The 13,718-nt window shown below is 38.1% G+C and overlaps 2 protein-coding genes across 2 annotated transcripts; one reads left to right on the forward strand and one right to left on the reverse strand.

Annotated features, from left to right (window-relative positions):
- Positions 1–542: 542 nt before the first annotated feature.
- Positions 543–2,984, reverse strand: LOC100370964 (protein fem-1 homolog B-like). Its single transcript, XM_002736700.3, has one exon. It carries the CDS (start codon positions 2,899–2,901, stop codon positions 991–993), a length of 1,911 nt encoding a protein of 636 aa, XP_002736746.1. The 5' UTR covers positions 2,902–2,984; the 3' UTR covers positions 543–990.
- A 2,414-nt stretch (positions 2,985–5,398) lies between these two features.
- Positions 5,399–12,697, forward strand: LOC146734945 (uncharacterized). Its single transcript, XM_085506836.1, has 5 exons — positions 5,399–5,741; positions 8,952–9,595; positions 10,354–10,504; positions 10,964–11,111; positions 11,779–12,697. The coding sequence occupies exons 1-5, from the start codon at positions 5,400–5,402 to the stop codon at positions 11,925–11,927; spliced, it is 1,434 nt and encodes a 477-aa protein (XP_085362962.1). The 5' UTR covers position 5,399; the 3' UTR covers positions 11,928–12,697.
- The last annotated feature ends 1,021 nt before the right edge of the window (positions 12,698–13,718 follow it).

Here is a 13,718-nt window from a genome sequence, read left to right on the forward strand (position 1 = left end):
TTGCGTTTTTAGCACACATTGAAATCGTCACTTGGGACTCAATTTTCGCATATGTGTAGGTCAATCCACCTTTGCTTTAAATAAAAAAAAAACGACCCACATCAGATTTTAAACAGAATGGCCCAGAAAAATGACATTGACTGCAGACTAATCTGGAATATTGTGTTCCAGACTGAAACTGATATTTGATGAATCAATTTATTCATTTTGTACATTTTTTTTATTGCATAAACACTATACAATATGATGGTAAGAGGCAGGGTTCTGAATCTAAGGCTAGATTGACACTCACAATTCCATGCATGTATAAAGACATACACACTCCTTATTCTCATATCTGACACACAGTTTTCAGAATTATTTATACTTTGGGCACACCATAGATAAATGTTGCTCATCTTGTGATTCATGCATGTGTGAGATGCAAGGAGATGCGAGGGGAATCATGATCAGTGAAAATGATGTAAGTGACCCATTGAACTGTTGCATTTACAATCATAAACACACTCTGACTTGTACAAACACACAACTTGATCAATGGGTCACAGGTATAGTATAGAACAATTTATTGACTAACAATTAGAGTTCAAACAACATTTATTGTTCTTAGAACCCCCCCCCCCCCCCAATAACAACGAAGAGCTGTAATTACTCTGTTACCATAACATGGTATGATTTGGCAAGATTACAGGTGGTGTCAAACATTTAACTTGAATTATACAATGTACCTCATAACACAGCTCTGGATTCTGTATTTTTAACCGTGTAATATTACATATTGCAGTTCAGAGAGGAATACAAGCATTACATGCACCATAAGAGTGACAGTATTTTTAGTTTCATGTGAAAAAAAAGTGAATTTGCAAAAAGATCGTTTTACAACATGCAAGAATATACAGTACTGGCACATGAAATGAAAAAATACTACCACCATAACATGAACAATATGCATACTGCTAAGATTATGTTTGGACTATCTACATTTTCTCATCAATGTATTTCAATAAATTGTTCAAGCTGTTTAGGAACACACCCTTTGTAGGGAATTTCATGCATTTTCACGGCTCTGGCAGCAAAACACTTCAAGCTGATCTTAGTTTGAGTTTTTAAAATTATCTCAGATACACCTGTTGTTGAAACTTGCATGGGGGTCTTCCCCTCCTTGTTCACCCTGTCAATATGTGCACCAGCATTTAGCAACGACATGATACAGCAATGTAAATTCAAAAAATCACTGATAGGTTTGTCATATTTTACAATTATATGAAGTGGACTATTGCCGTTGATATCAATTTCATCTGGATTTGCACCACATTCAATAAACAATTTTACTAATGACGCATTAGGAAATTTACAGACATCGTTAGTATGGAAATCATCCACAGGTGTATTGTGGTTCACCACTAAATGTAGAAGCGTTGATAAATCAGAAAGTCTGGGTGCCAGTCGTATAAGCCGATAAGCCTGTTTGTGAAAACTAACATCTTCTTGTATTGTGCAAGTCATTTGTGACACGATACTGAACAAATACAACATGATGTGAACATTATTCTCATAGATAGCGACATAGTTTGCAGAGTCTTCAAGGTCAATATCTTTTCCAACACAGCCTTTTATGCGCTGCTGACCATAATCTATTTCAGTGACCCCACACTGCACCACCTCAAACATATCAGCGTAAGGGACTCTCTCACCAATGTGTAACATCTGCGAGAATACCTGAGCAAAACGCAGTATATCTTTTTGGATTGAGCGTCTATTCGCTTGCTTGAGTTTCATAGCACGCATCCATAATGATATACACTTGTCAAATTGCATGTTATCCGCACAGACAGCACCACGGTAAATAATAGGATGGGGAATTTCGGGATTATTTGGCCCCAATATTCTCTCACGAATGATGAGGGCTTCAAGATGGAGAGCATGTGGATCATCTTTTTTCATCTCCAACTCCCTCAAGTTTCTGGACTCAGAGCGCTTCTCATAAGCTGGTATTGTATCAATTATTTCCTTTTCAATGATACAGTTAGGGTCAACGAAACGTTCAAGCATAGCCAGCCTCAAGTAGTGGTAAGTTTTATGAATACTATAGTTATCCTTATCATTCGCATAGGAAGCACCAAGAAGTTCTAAGCCCTTCACCCGATCAGCTTTCGAACACCTTTCAGGATTTATCAAAAACTTTGCGACCTCAGCTTGATTGCTTTCACAAGCGACCATGAGTGGGGTCATGTTATGTTCATTAGTAGACATTGTAGCACCATGCTCTACCAACAGTTTTACAATTTCTAAATGCCCGCATTCTGCTGAAAAGTGTAAGGCTGTAGCACCACAGTGGGCACTAACGTCCGGAGAGGCGCCATGTTCCAGTAAGTATTTGACCACTAATGTGTGCCCCTTATAACTCGCTATCATCAGACATGTATTGTCGTACTTATTAGCTATGTTTATGTCAGCGGAGCGTTCCACAAGATACGTCACAATATCCAGGCGACCGTCGAAGCAAGCAGCTCGAAGAGGAGTTGAGTTTGTAGCTGTGGTGTGATTGACATTGGCTCCATGGTCAACAAGCGTTTCCACCACAGCAAAGTGTCCCGCCCCTGCTGCACACCACAGAGCAGAAGCGCCTTCGATGATGTATCCATTGAATTTCACTATTCCCTCCTGCTCCGCATCGGCCTTGTACTGTTCGAGGAGTAGCTTCACTACGCTGTTGTGACCATTCCTGGAAGCTATCACAAGAGGTGTACACTTCTGCCCCCCATGTTCATGAACCTCAGACAACAGGTTATTCACGTCATTCGACGATTTATCGTGCAACAAGTCACCTAGTGTTATTACTTTCCCGTCTCTGGCAGCGTTGAACACTCTTTCGCCTACAGACTTCACAGTTTTTGCCATATTTCATCATTTTAGGCTAACAAGGCCTCGACTTTCAAACATATTTCTATCTCATACCTCCTCACATCCATTCATATCAAACATCACATGCGCATGCGTATAATGGTTGAACCTGCTCCGCCACTGAAGGCGTCTATCTACCAGCATGCTTAGCGCACAGTGAAACAACAATATTTGGTAACCGTCCTAGGTAACTAATAAAAATAGCTAAATGTTTAAACATTTTATATATTACCAAACCAAAGAAATATATTTCTTGTACTATGTTCATTTTTTTGTATAAACCTATGTGTATTTATCTCAATCATTCATCTTAATATTACCTGTTAATGTATTGTACATGGTAACTGTGATTGACCTTAGATGTTATATAGCATGTATTTCGCTTCGTTCACCTCGATTAATTTTGATGACCCCTTTCTTGCATTCATTTGAACGAATGTGGTTTGATACAATTCAGAAATAATATTTTTTTTATTAACACTGTGATTGTGTTATTTTCATTATACATATGTATATTACATAAAAATCTGCTCACACTGTATTCCGATTAGTTGCTGTGCCAATGAATAAAATGAAGCGGTGGATATAGTCTGTGGTAAATAACTCCATAGCGAGCTCCAAATAGCGTGTAGCGTTTGATTTACCATGACTGCATAATTAGAACACTGCTTTCCCGAATCCTTCTAAACCATAGAGTGTTTAGGTCTATGTCTAAACCACGTGTTTTTAGTAACCGTGCCTAAATCGAACGTTGCCGCCCTTCTGTTCCTGGACGTCGGTAAAGTTAGTATCCTGGGGGGCGGAGCTACGTCACAAGACGTTCCACGTTGCTACGACGCGCACCACTGTACATGCATTTCTATGGGCTCTGTGCGCGCTGCTGTGGAACGCCGGTCGAGCCGGTGAAAATTCGAGAAAACAACACAAACTCAACTTTGAAGTAATCCTGAACAACCAAATTTATATATGTTACACACGTAGGGCTAATCTTGTTACACTGTTCAGCGGAGTCTCAACAATCATCCCAAAGTACCGTTTTCTGCGAGTTTTGGGACTTTGTTTTCACCGCCGCGGGTTGCCAGGCGGTGAAAATGCTCGGATGTCCGCCCCCGAGGATTTGAATAAGTAAATAAATGGACTTCCGGATTAACATAGGACTTTGAAGACATAATGAAAGGTTTGAATTGAATGTATTTGATATAAACATAGAAGACATTTTACGGGATCTCGGCTTTTGCTGAAATTATTAAGCCTTCCGGTTTGGAGAGGGATTACAGCAGTTGAGTTCACATTAGTCGGGACCCACTCGGCTCGTGCCAAAATTACGCCCTCATTCGTCGATTCGTTGGTTGACAGAGTAAACGTTATGCATATGACAATAATCATTTGCTGTTACGATATTTATTATGAGTCATCGTGCACATGAACGGCAAAAAGGTATTCACAGAAATAGTTCACGTCGATGTAGCATTGCAAAAAGAAACTGGCTAGCTGCACATAAATATGCGTCGCCGATTCTCTATTGGGACCGGGGTCGAGTTTTGTTCGACACGTGCCGGCCGTTCACACACACATTTCAGCACGTGTCGACTCTCGACTTTTGTGTTTTACGTCCTGGTTTGTGAAAGTACTTTGAAAAGACACAAAATATATCTGCGTTGTGTGGATGTTAGTTTTAGTATTACCGTAACAAAACTCCGAAAAAAAGCTCATTGTTTGAGCCCATCGGGATATTTTTATTTCCTTTCAGGTCTGGTGATTTTTATCGGTATAATTATCATACTTATCGATATCACGTACTTATTTCGGTGATCCTAAGTATATCACGTGCAACTTGAAATGAAACAATACAATGAACTAAACATGAAGCAATACGGTTGTTTTTATAAATATGTGATACGAACGTTTGATAAAATTTAAACAAATGTTCGCAAATGTTAGCTGCACAATTGTAACGATAGTAGTGATTATATTTTATTGAAAACAACGCACCGAAACACAGGCTGTATGCAAGTATAACCAGCATACTGTGTGAACGCAAATTCGTGAGATCTCACCAATTCCTAGTCGTTTGATCTCGCCGTCTGCATTATCCGACGTATAAATCTAACAGTCTGCCAGTCTGCCAGACCATAGTCTATTTTATGACTTGGTGAAATGTTGCTTTCAGGGGTTCCCCAAATCAAAGGGGACTGGGGATCGCTGTCTGTTGACATTTTTTAATAATATAATACATTTCCCAATTCTCATACGCCATTTAGTCGCCGTGATAATTATTTTCTCTTCATCCATGACAAAATCCCACACCTCACGCCACTGTTTCCAAATGGGGAATCCATAACCGCTGTAAAAATATAAATTCAATTTAAATTCTATTTTGTTTTTGTTCGTGCATCAGCCTGTGAATTATTCTAATATTTAAAACGCATGTTTTGATAGCGTGGTGCAGCGCAACAGCAGTCAAGCACTATATAAACTTACGCTGACAGTGTACAATGGCAACGGGTAAGGAAAATCTACTAGGCTGGTTAGTATTGATGTCGATTCTCATGTGTGGTATTTACTATGTATGGTCAATGTATACTTCTCCGCTAGGAACGTTCTTACCCACAAGTTATGTCAAGTGGAGCGATACTTTTAATGCTAATGACACAAAGACATTTCCATCAAACGCAGATATTGATATCGCTATTGTAGAGAGACACATGAAACATCACGACATCGTTCATACGAAAGGAAGAACGGACACCCATGAAAAAAGCGACCACTCGATTGCGGTACAACATATTGCTAAGAATATGGTAAACGATTCACTGGAATCAAGCAATTATTTTAAGGTAATACTCATAATAATGGTCAATGTGATGTAATCCGATGCTTTATTATCAGCTCAAAAATTAATAAGGATTAATTATTCACTGGGTTTTAATTTTGATTATTTCGCTGACTAGAAATGCTGTCATGAATTTGTATTCGCGTATCTGTTAACCGACTTAATTAGCTGATTATTAGCTGAATTGCTGTGTTATGTCCGTCATCGTTTAGGTCTATTTGAAGTTTTGGACGGAACTTGGCTCAGTGATTTGGAACTAATTACCAGATAACCGTCGCGATTCTGACAGTTTATATTCATAGTTATTAATGTAGTGAACGATTAATCAAAAGATATGACGTATTCAGTACTTAGTGTGATTGGCTTTATGATTGAAGTTTACGCCTTAGAGTCTTTTTACTGCTTTGTAATTGGTTAGAGTTTTGAAAATGAATAAAGAGAGTTTGAGTTGGTCTTGAAGAATACTCCACGATAGACGCAGAAATAGAGAGAGTGCAGTCTTGGGCAGTCGAGAGTCCAGTCTTGGGCGAGTCTTGGTTCAGCCTTGCGAGAGTCTTGGGGACTTTTCCCCAGGGCGCTGTGTCTTACAGAGTGCTCGACAGACCGACTAAGACGAGAGCTGAAACGTATTTCGTTGTGTGTGTCTTATTTGACTGTAAAGTTAAAGTGACTTTCCCGATCCCGTACCTCAAGGGGACGAGATAGAGAGACGAGACGAGTTTCCCCCCTGACAAGTGTGGAGAACCCCGTGAAGAAGATTTACCCCCTGATACGTGGTGGAGAATTCGGGCATTGCGTTTTACGCACATTGACATCCTGTGAAGAGAAGTGAAACGGCGAAGATGTGTCTTTCTTGTGAACCGAACTAACTGGCTCGATGGCAGAGACGAAACCGCGCTCGACGACTAACACCGTTACCAGTATGGCACCGATGAACGACGCTGAAGACATGAAGATTTCAGAACCCCTTCGGAAGGACGAATATCGTATAGGACAGTATAATTAAGAATTGAGCGACATTAAAGACAAGAAGATGAAGAAAAAGAACGACCCGGACTAACACGACGACAAAAGAAGAAGACGCTTATAGACTTTGACTTTAGCTATTTGCTTAGAGTACCGCTCGCTGGACACTGTAACTGACACTGTGTAACTCAAGACGTTGAACTCTTTTCCACAACCCTAACCCTATTGCTCAGTAATGTAATGTATTGTTTGCTTTTTCTATCTTTTTTCTTACCTTTTTTTTGTGATGTCGAATTGTATGTATGTATGCGCCCAGATCTTTGTTTTGAACTGATATTTAGTGACGTTCGAGGTCCTTTATAACGATTTAAGCGTGCCTCAGTGGACAAGTATTTGCAACACAGTGTTTTGAGTTTTGTGAAGTTTTATGGTGTTTTAATGAGTTTATGAGTACGGATTATGATGGGGAAAGTAATGCCCTAACGAGTTTTTCAGAGTTTTGAGATTTGTCGATGTACAGAGATATCGACGTTTTAAGAGTTGTTGTTGTTTCTGTGTTGTTTCCGGAATACTTCTGACGCTTTTTGAGTTGAGTGCACTTTGTAACGTTTTTTAATGTCTTTTTGAAATGATAGTGTGGTGCGCTTATGTAAGTATTGTTTGATATCGCAAGCTTTTGTTCATGATTGACAGGATTATATGTAACTTAGTAGTTTCTATCGTTTTAGTCTTTTTCCCGTCTTTATTGCCAGAGGAGTAATGTGTTATGATAGATTTGTCTTTGCATTCTGTTTCCACGCTGTATGACTTTTGTTTAGATTAACGACTTTTGAGTTCAGTTGAAGTTTATAACCGTATATGACAGGAGTTTGATTAATAGCTTTTTTTTTCATTGTTTATTAGTTACCGCTTTGCAATGCTTTAACCGAGAGACGCATCCCTGGTAATCACGTGATCATGCTGTCGACTGCAGCGATTGACTGATCGCTTGGTTACACCGCCACGCCTTAGTTTTTTTGACCTTTTGATATAGAGTTTGTAACCTTAGTAACAGAGACAGTGCAGCGAAGGGTTACCCTCAGCGAACTGTTTGAGAAAAGTGAGTCGATTGGTAGTCTTTCCCTTGTTTTTGATTTATAACCGTTGATATTTGAAACTTTATAACCATTGTATTTAGACTTTATAATCATTGTACTTAATTAGTGTGTTTTACTCTTTTTGATTTATACCTTTTATTATTAGTATTGTATTTAACCCGTATGACGATGAGTGGCTGACGGTATCTTTGATTTGTGAACGTGCAATGCCGAGAGGCATATCTCAGTTTGGGTGAAGGAATGTGTCATGAATTTGTTTTTGCGTATCTGTTAACCGACTTAATTAGCTGATTATTAGCTGAATTGCTGTGTTATGTCCGTCATCGTTTAGGTCTATTTGAAGTTTTGGACGGAACTTGGCTCAGTGATTTGGAACTAATTACCAGATAACCGTCGCGATTCTGACAGTTTATATTCATAGTTATTAATGTAGTGAACGATTAATCAAAAGATATGACGTATTCAGTACTTAGTGTGATTGGCTTTATGATTGAAGTTTACGCCTTAGAGTCTTTTTACTGCTTTGTAATTGGTTAGAGTTTTGAAAATGAATAAAGAGAGTTTGAGTTGGTCTTGAAGAATACTCCACGATAGACGCAGAAATAGAGAGAGTGCAGTCCTGGGCAGTCGAGAGTCCAGTCTTGGGCGAGTCTTGGTTCAGCCTTGCGAGAGTCTTGGGGACTTTTCCCCAGGGCGCTGTGTCTTCCAGAGTGCTCGACAGACCGACTAAGACGAGAGCTGAAACATATTTCGTTGTGTGTGCCTTATTTGACTGTAAAGTTAAAGTGACTTTCCCGATCCCGTACCTCAAGGGGACGAGATAGAGAGACGAGACGAGTTTTCCCCCTGACAAGTGTGGAGAACCCCGTGAAGAAGATTTACCCCCTGATAATGCGATGAATTAAAACCCAGTAAATATGTAAAATTTAGCATAGAACACGTTATCTAAATGATAAAACCGCGAATTTAAAATCATTGAATATGCCTGGAATGGTAAATCAGCGAAATTTAAACCCAGTCAAAATTAGTCATTTTACAGTATTCAGTCCTATTATCGTCAAGTGAAAACTAAAACAGATATTATTCACATGAGTACTTACTCAACTTATCCACGTTAATTCGTTAAACACTACTGTGTTCTTTGTTTACAGACGTTGTTACAAGACCACCCAAGTCGGCGGTATTTGTTAACAGTACATGAAGACAATAATGGTCCAAATTGCCAGTATCATGCATTCAGAGGAGCTATGAAATACGCTCTTGCTGAGAATCGGACGTTGGTTGAAATGTGGTTTCGTAATCATGGATCAGCTGGTAGTGCTTACAGTGGAAGAAAATTTGTCAACGAGACGTTTGATGTTGATAGAATAAGAAAAATTATTGATATAGTATCTGTTGAGGAATTCCGAGAAGCTTGCAATGGAACCGTCGACGCCATCCTAATGGACCCATTTGGCGTTCCTCTTCCATTATTATCGTACATTGAACAATATGAGTTACGTCGAAAAGCTTTCACTACTGAATATGCAATAGCACTGCCTGGTAGCAATGCAGTACCGAGGACAGAACAAGAAAAATATAATCAACATATGGCGGCACGTTCTGTTAAATGTGTTGCTTATTTCGAGCCAGATAGACTGAGTCCTGTGAAAGTACCAGCTAATATTACTAAGCAGGTTGATCTACATCTTATCAGAACGCTACAAGTCAGAAAACTTGCTGAGAAGATATCAAAAGAAATGTGTAATGGCAAACCCTTTATCTGTATGCACTGGAGAAATAGGTCAGGGGAAGTGTAAGTTGAACTGTTAAACAAATTGTCTATATAGTAGCATACAAATACACCATGGTGCCAATATAAACTTTAGACTCATTTGAAATGTAGATATATGTTCTTATAATGACTCGTGTCCATATAGGAGTGATTACACGAGGAGCAAAATATAGCGAGGACAATTGACTTGCTCGGTTTTGCTGACGAAATTGTGCAATTTTAACACTACCATGAAAAGTGCGTGGTGAATCTGCAGTGGAGGATCTAGGGAGGTTCTTGGGGTCCGGACCCCCCCGTCCCCGTTGAAAAAATTATTCAATTTTTTTTTAGTGTAAAAATCATTAACATTTTCAGGCGATTTTAACGTTTGGACCCCCCCCCCCCACCATAAACAAATCCTGTATCCGCCCCTGATCTGTCAATCCAATTACAATGGGCAATTATTACCCTCTAGCTAATACAGGCATCTTACTTTAATTTGTTGTTTCCAGTTCATCAGCAATAAAGTGTGGGTGAATATACGTCTATTTCGTTTGAGTGACATTTTTTCAATGAAATGTGAGTTTTATTTCTGCTTTTTATCAGATGATTACTGATGAAGCAATTTACTTTAATTCGTGTGTATTTGCGTAACTCACTATTTCATCGAATGAATACCTTATAGAATCCTGCAAACTATTACCGAGTGTAAACTTAACACAATTTACCGATGTAATCATCGATGGTACTCGCTTTGAATGTTATATGTTATTGCAATGAATTTAATCTGATTTTTCTAGAGCCCATTGTCCATCGACTGAGCGATGTCAAAATTTGACAACAGTTATCAATGTGAATAAGACAGCTGTTGTGTTAGCTGATGATGTTAAAAAGTTGATGTCTGAAAGAAAACTGGAGTGCATTTATGTGGCTTTTCCACCACACGGAGAAGTAAGTATGTATTGGCATTCAGCTGTTGTTGTTATAAACATTTTCTAAATAAAAATATACAAATTGACCAATCCAGAAATTGTATTATGACATCATCACTAGTTATAATTAATATTAGTGAGACAGTTCAACATTATCCAATCAGCAAGCACCTTATTTTAAATATGTGGGCAGTTGCAGTTGTTATGTCATGCCATGTGGAGGCATATGCGCGCATTATGAGTTTAGACAATATTCAGTACAATCACTGTTAAATATTTGAATTTGAATGAAAGCTGATGATTTTGATGCATTTACATATTTTATAATTTAAAATACGTTTTTAAACAAGGCCACGGTGTTGTGCCTTACACTGTAAGTCTTCACATATATACCTATATATATAATATAACACATGATACACGAGATAATAATTTATATAAATACATGTTACGAATATTATGCTATTATCTTATTCAGGGAATGGTGAAAATCTTAAAGAATGCCCACGTTCCCAATGTTGTCACTAGAAAAATTATTACTAGTTCCTTCTATCCAGTAAAGCTTCCCGAACATGTGAGACTAGATAACTATCACACTGCATTACTTGAACAAGAAATTTGTATTCGTAAGTATCCAACGTACATTTGTATTACTCTCTCCTTCTACTATATCTGCATAACCCTATTTTATTATAATATATGGTATATCTGCAAAATATGTCTTATGTACATTACATTGGTTTGGGGTGAAGCTCTACTGTTAATTTATTGGTGAACGCTGTCCAATTTCCTACAGACGGGAAAGTTTGTGTTGTCAAGTTCACGTTATTATCAATTTTGACTGTTCCTTACAAGTTTGACATTCGTAAGAACCTTCCTAAAAGTAATAGTGCATCGGCCACATTTTGTGGCAAATCAATTTATTTTGAGAAATTGACGGTACGTGTTAAATATATTTCAATATCGACACAGATAACCACCCTTACTATAGTTCTTGGTCTGTTATTTGTCGTTATACCCCATCCTACCCGCAAAAGAAGTACTCTCTTAAAAAAAAATGAGGTCAGTCAGTCTGTACTGCGTACTGTATAAGCGTTCTTATACCTGTGTATTTCCATCTTAAACAGTATTCGATCGTTTTTCCAAACAATATTATGATTAACAAATGGCAATCAAATCACAATCTATATCGGCACAAACCTTATACATCTTATACTATAACTGTACATTCCTATCATTTTCTAAAATTATATCTGTATCTATCTAATTACAAGTGTAATTCATATTTTATAGGTTCTCATTTGTTTTTGTCTCATTATTCATCGTTGTCAATGATGATACAAAATGCACGTGATGTACAGCCTGGCTTAGAGACCATACGTCTGTCTCAATTGATAAGCTGGAAAGCTCCAGGAGTTGTGTTAAAGAGGCGGAAGTTATAGATATACAAGAAGATGTTTGGTACAACTGCCATACTAGTAAACTGGCAAAGTCGGGACTTCTTTTTTTGTTTTACAAAAAGAAATACTAGTAATTAATTGTTCTTTTAGTCCTTTTAGCGTGATCGCGAAAACTAACCTGACCGCTAAAGAAATTCCGACTGGACGCATCTGCGGGAATTTGACTGCTATTAATTATTCATTATTCATTGATTATTCATGAGTGGGTGTGTGGAAGTAAACATGACCTTTTAAAGGTTGATTCGATTCGATCGCAGAGATGGATACATTAACCTTCTAAGTACAAAGTCGATACTTTCATCTATGTTTACTGAAAACAAGTCGATTTAAATAAACACGACTACACTCTGATTCGTTGTCAGTGCTAGTCAACAGCTTTTAATTAGCATAATCACCGGAGTGATTTCGCTCCGGTTTTCACTCCAATGCAGGGAGTCGCTTGCAGATGCGTCCAGTCGTGATTACTTTCGCAGTCACACTAGTTTTAATGATCACGTTAAAAAGGCTAAATTGACATTTAATTATATTTTTTTGTTGTAAAACAAAAAAGAAGTCCCGGCTTTGCCAGTCTACTACACTGGATGTGTAGTCCAGACGATTTGGCTCATTAGTATTTGCTTCATGATTATGGTGCGAAATTGAAATATTGAAATGAAATGTTAAAAATACAATAGTTCTACAGACTTGGTTAATCAGAATGTATATGTCAGGTATTCGTTAAATATTCATATTAATAAATAACCTTAATAACAGTCCACTGTTTTATTGTCTTTAGATAGATGGTTTATACATACCGGGATACTGCAAAGTAGTCACGAAGACGCGCAGTGGAGGTCGATGCGCCCGCGTACTGTCTGAGTGCATACTTTGCGGTATCCTCGTAATAATCTTATTATTATACATCTTTTCCTCCCAAGGATACCTTATTGGAATGCCGAAATCCAAAAAGTTTGAAACAGATTTAGCGAACTTCTTTGTTTGGGATCAGGTCAAACCATGGGGCGCCATTTTTGTTTTTATTGTTAGACGACGCTCACGCGCGTAATCATTACATACTAGTATTTGGAATTCACAGTTTCTGATATGGTAGAATGCAAATACCTAGTTCAATACTGCAAAATTACGGCACGCTGTAACTTATGACCTTACGGTTGCAGATGTATAGTTATAATCTTTATTTAACAGCTTTGAAAGGGAAAGTCTTTTGACTTTCTTCCTCAATGGTGAAATTAAAAGTTGCACACCTTTAGACAAGAGGACCACTTTCTGGAAACCCCAGTGCGCTCTCCCGCCAAGCTATTATAAACTTGTATCATTACAAGTTGTTATCTGTGCCAATTGCATCCTCTGTGAAAATTGTGACAAAGAAGACGTCAACAAAATGATACAGTGGCTGTTATAGGTAGTACATTTCTTATTCGAGTTAGTATTCAAACCCCAGTTTGATTAGTGCATTTAAAAATAATTGGGGAAGGATGAACTTCATATGCATGAAGTAGGATATTATGAATGAATATGTAACAACTTTGGGACATCACAGTAGCATTTGTGCAATGAACTAAGTGTTGAGTTATTGTAATAAATACTGAAAACTCAATCACATGTGAGTGCGCACATGGCGTTCCCGATTATACCGCATCACGTGAGAGTTTCCGATTGCGTAATATTCCAGGGTAGTAACAGATGGGTACGCACATAGCATTCCCAACAATACCGCATTCAGTAGGAGTAACAGGTGAATGTTCCACAATGAATGTTCTCAATTATACTGCA

Source organism: Saccoglossus kowalevskii, chromosome 13 (genome assembly GCF_978046115.1).
Source record: "Saccoglossus kowalevskii chromosome 13, keSacKowa6.1, whole genome shotgun sequence".
In the NCBI taxonomy this organism is placed as follows: domain Eukaryota; kingdom Metazoa; phylum Hemichordata; class Enteropneusta; family Harrimaniidae; genus Saccoglossus; species Saccoglossus kowalevskii.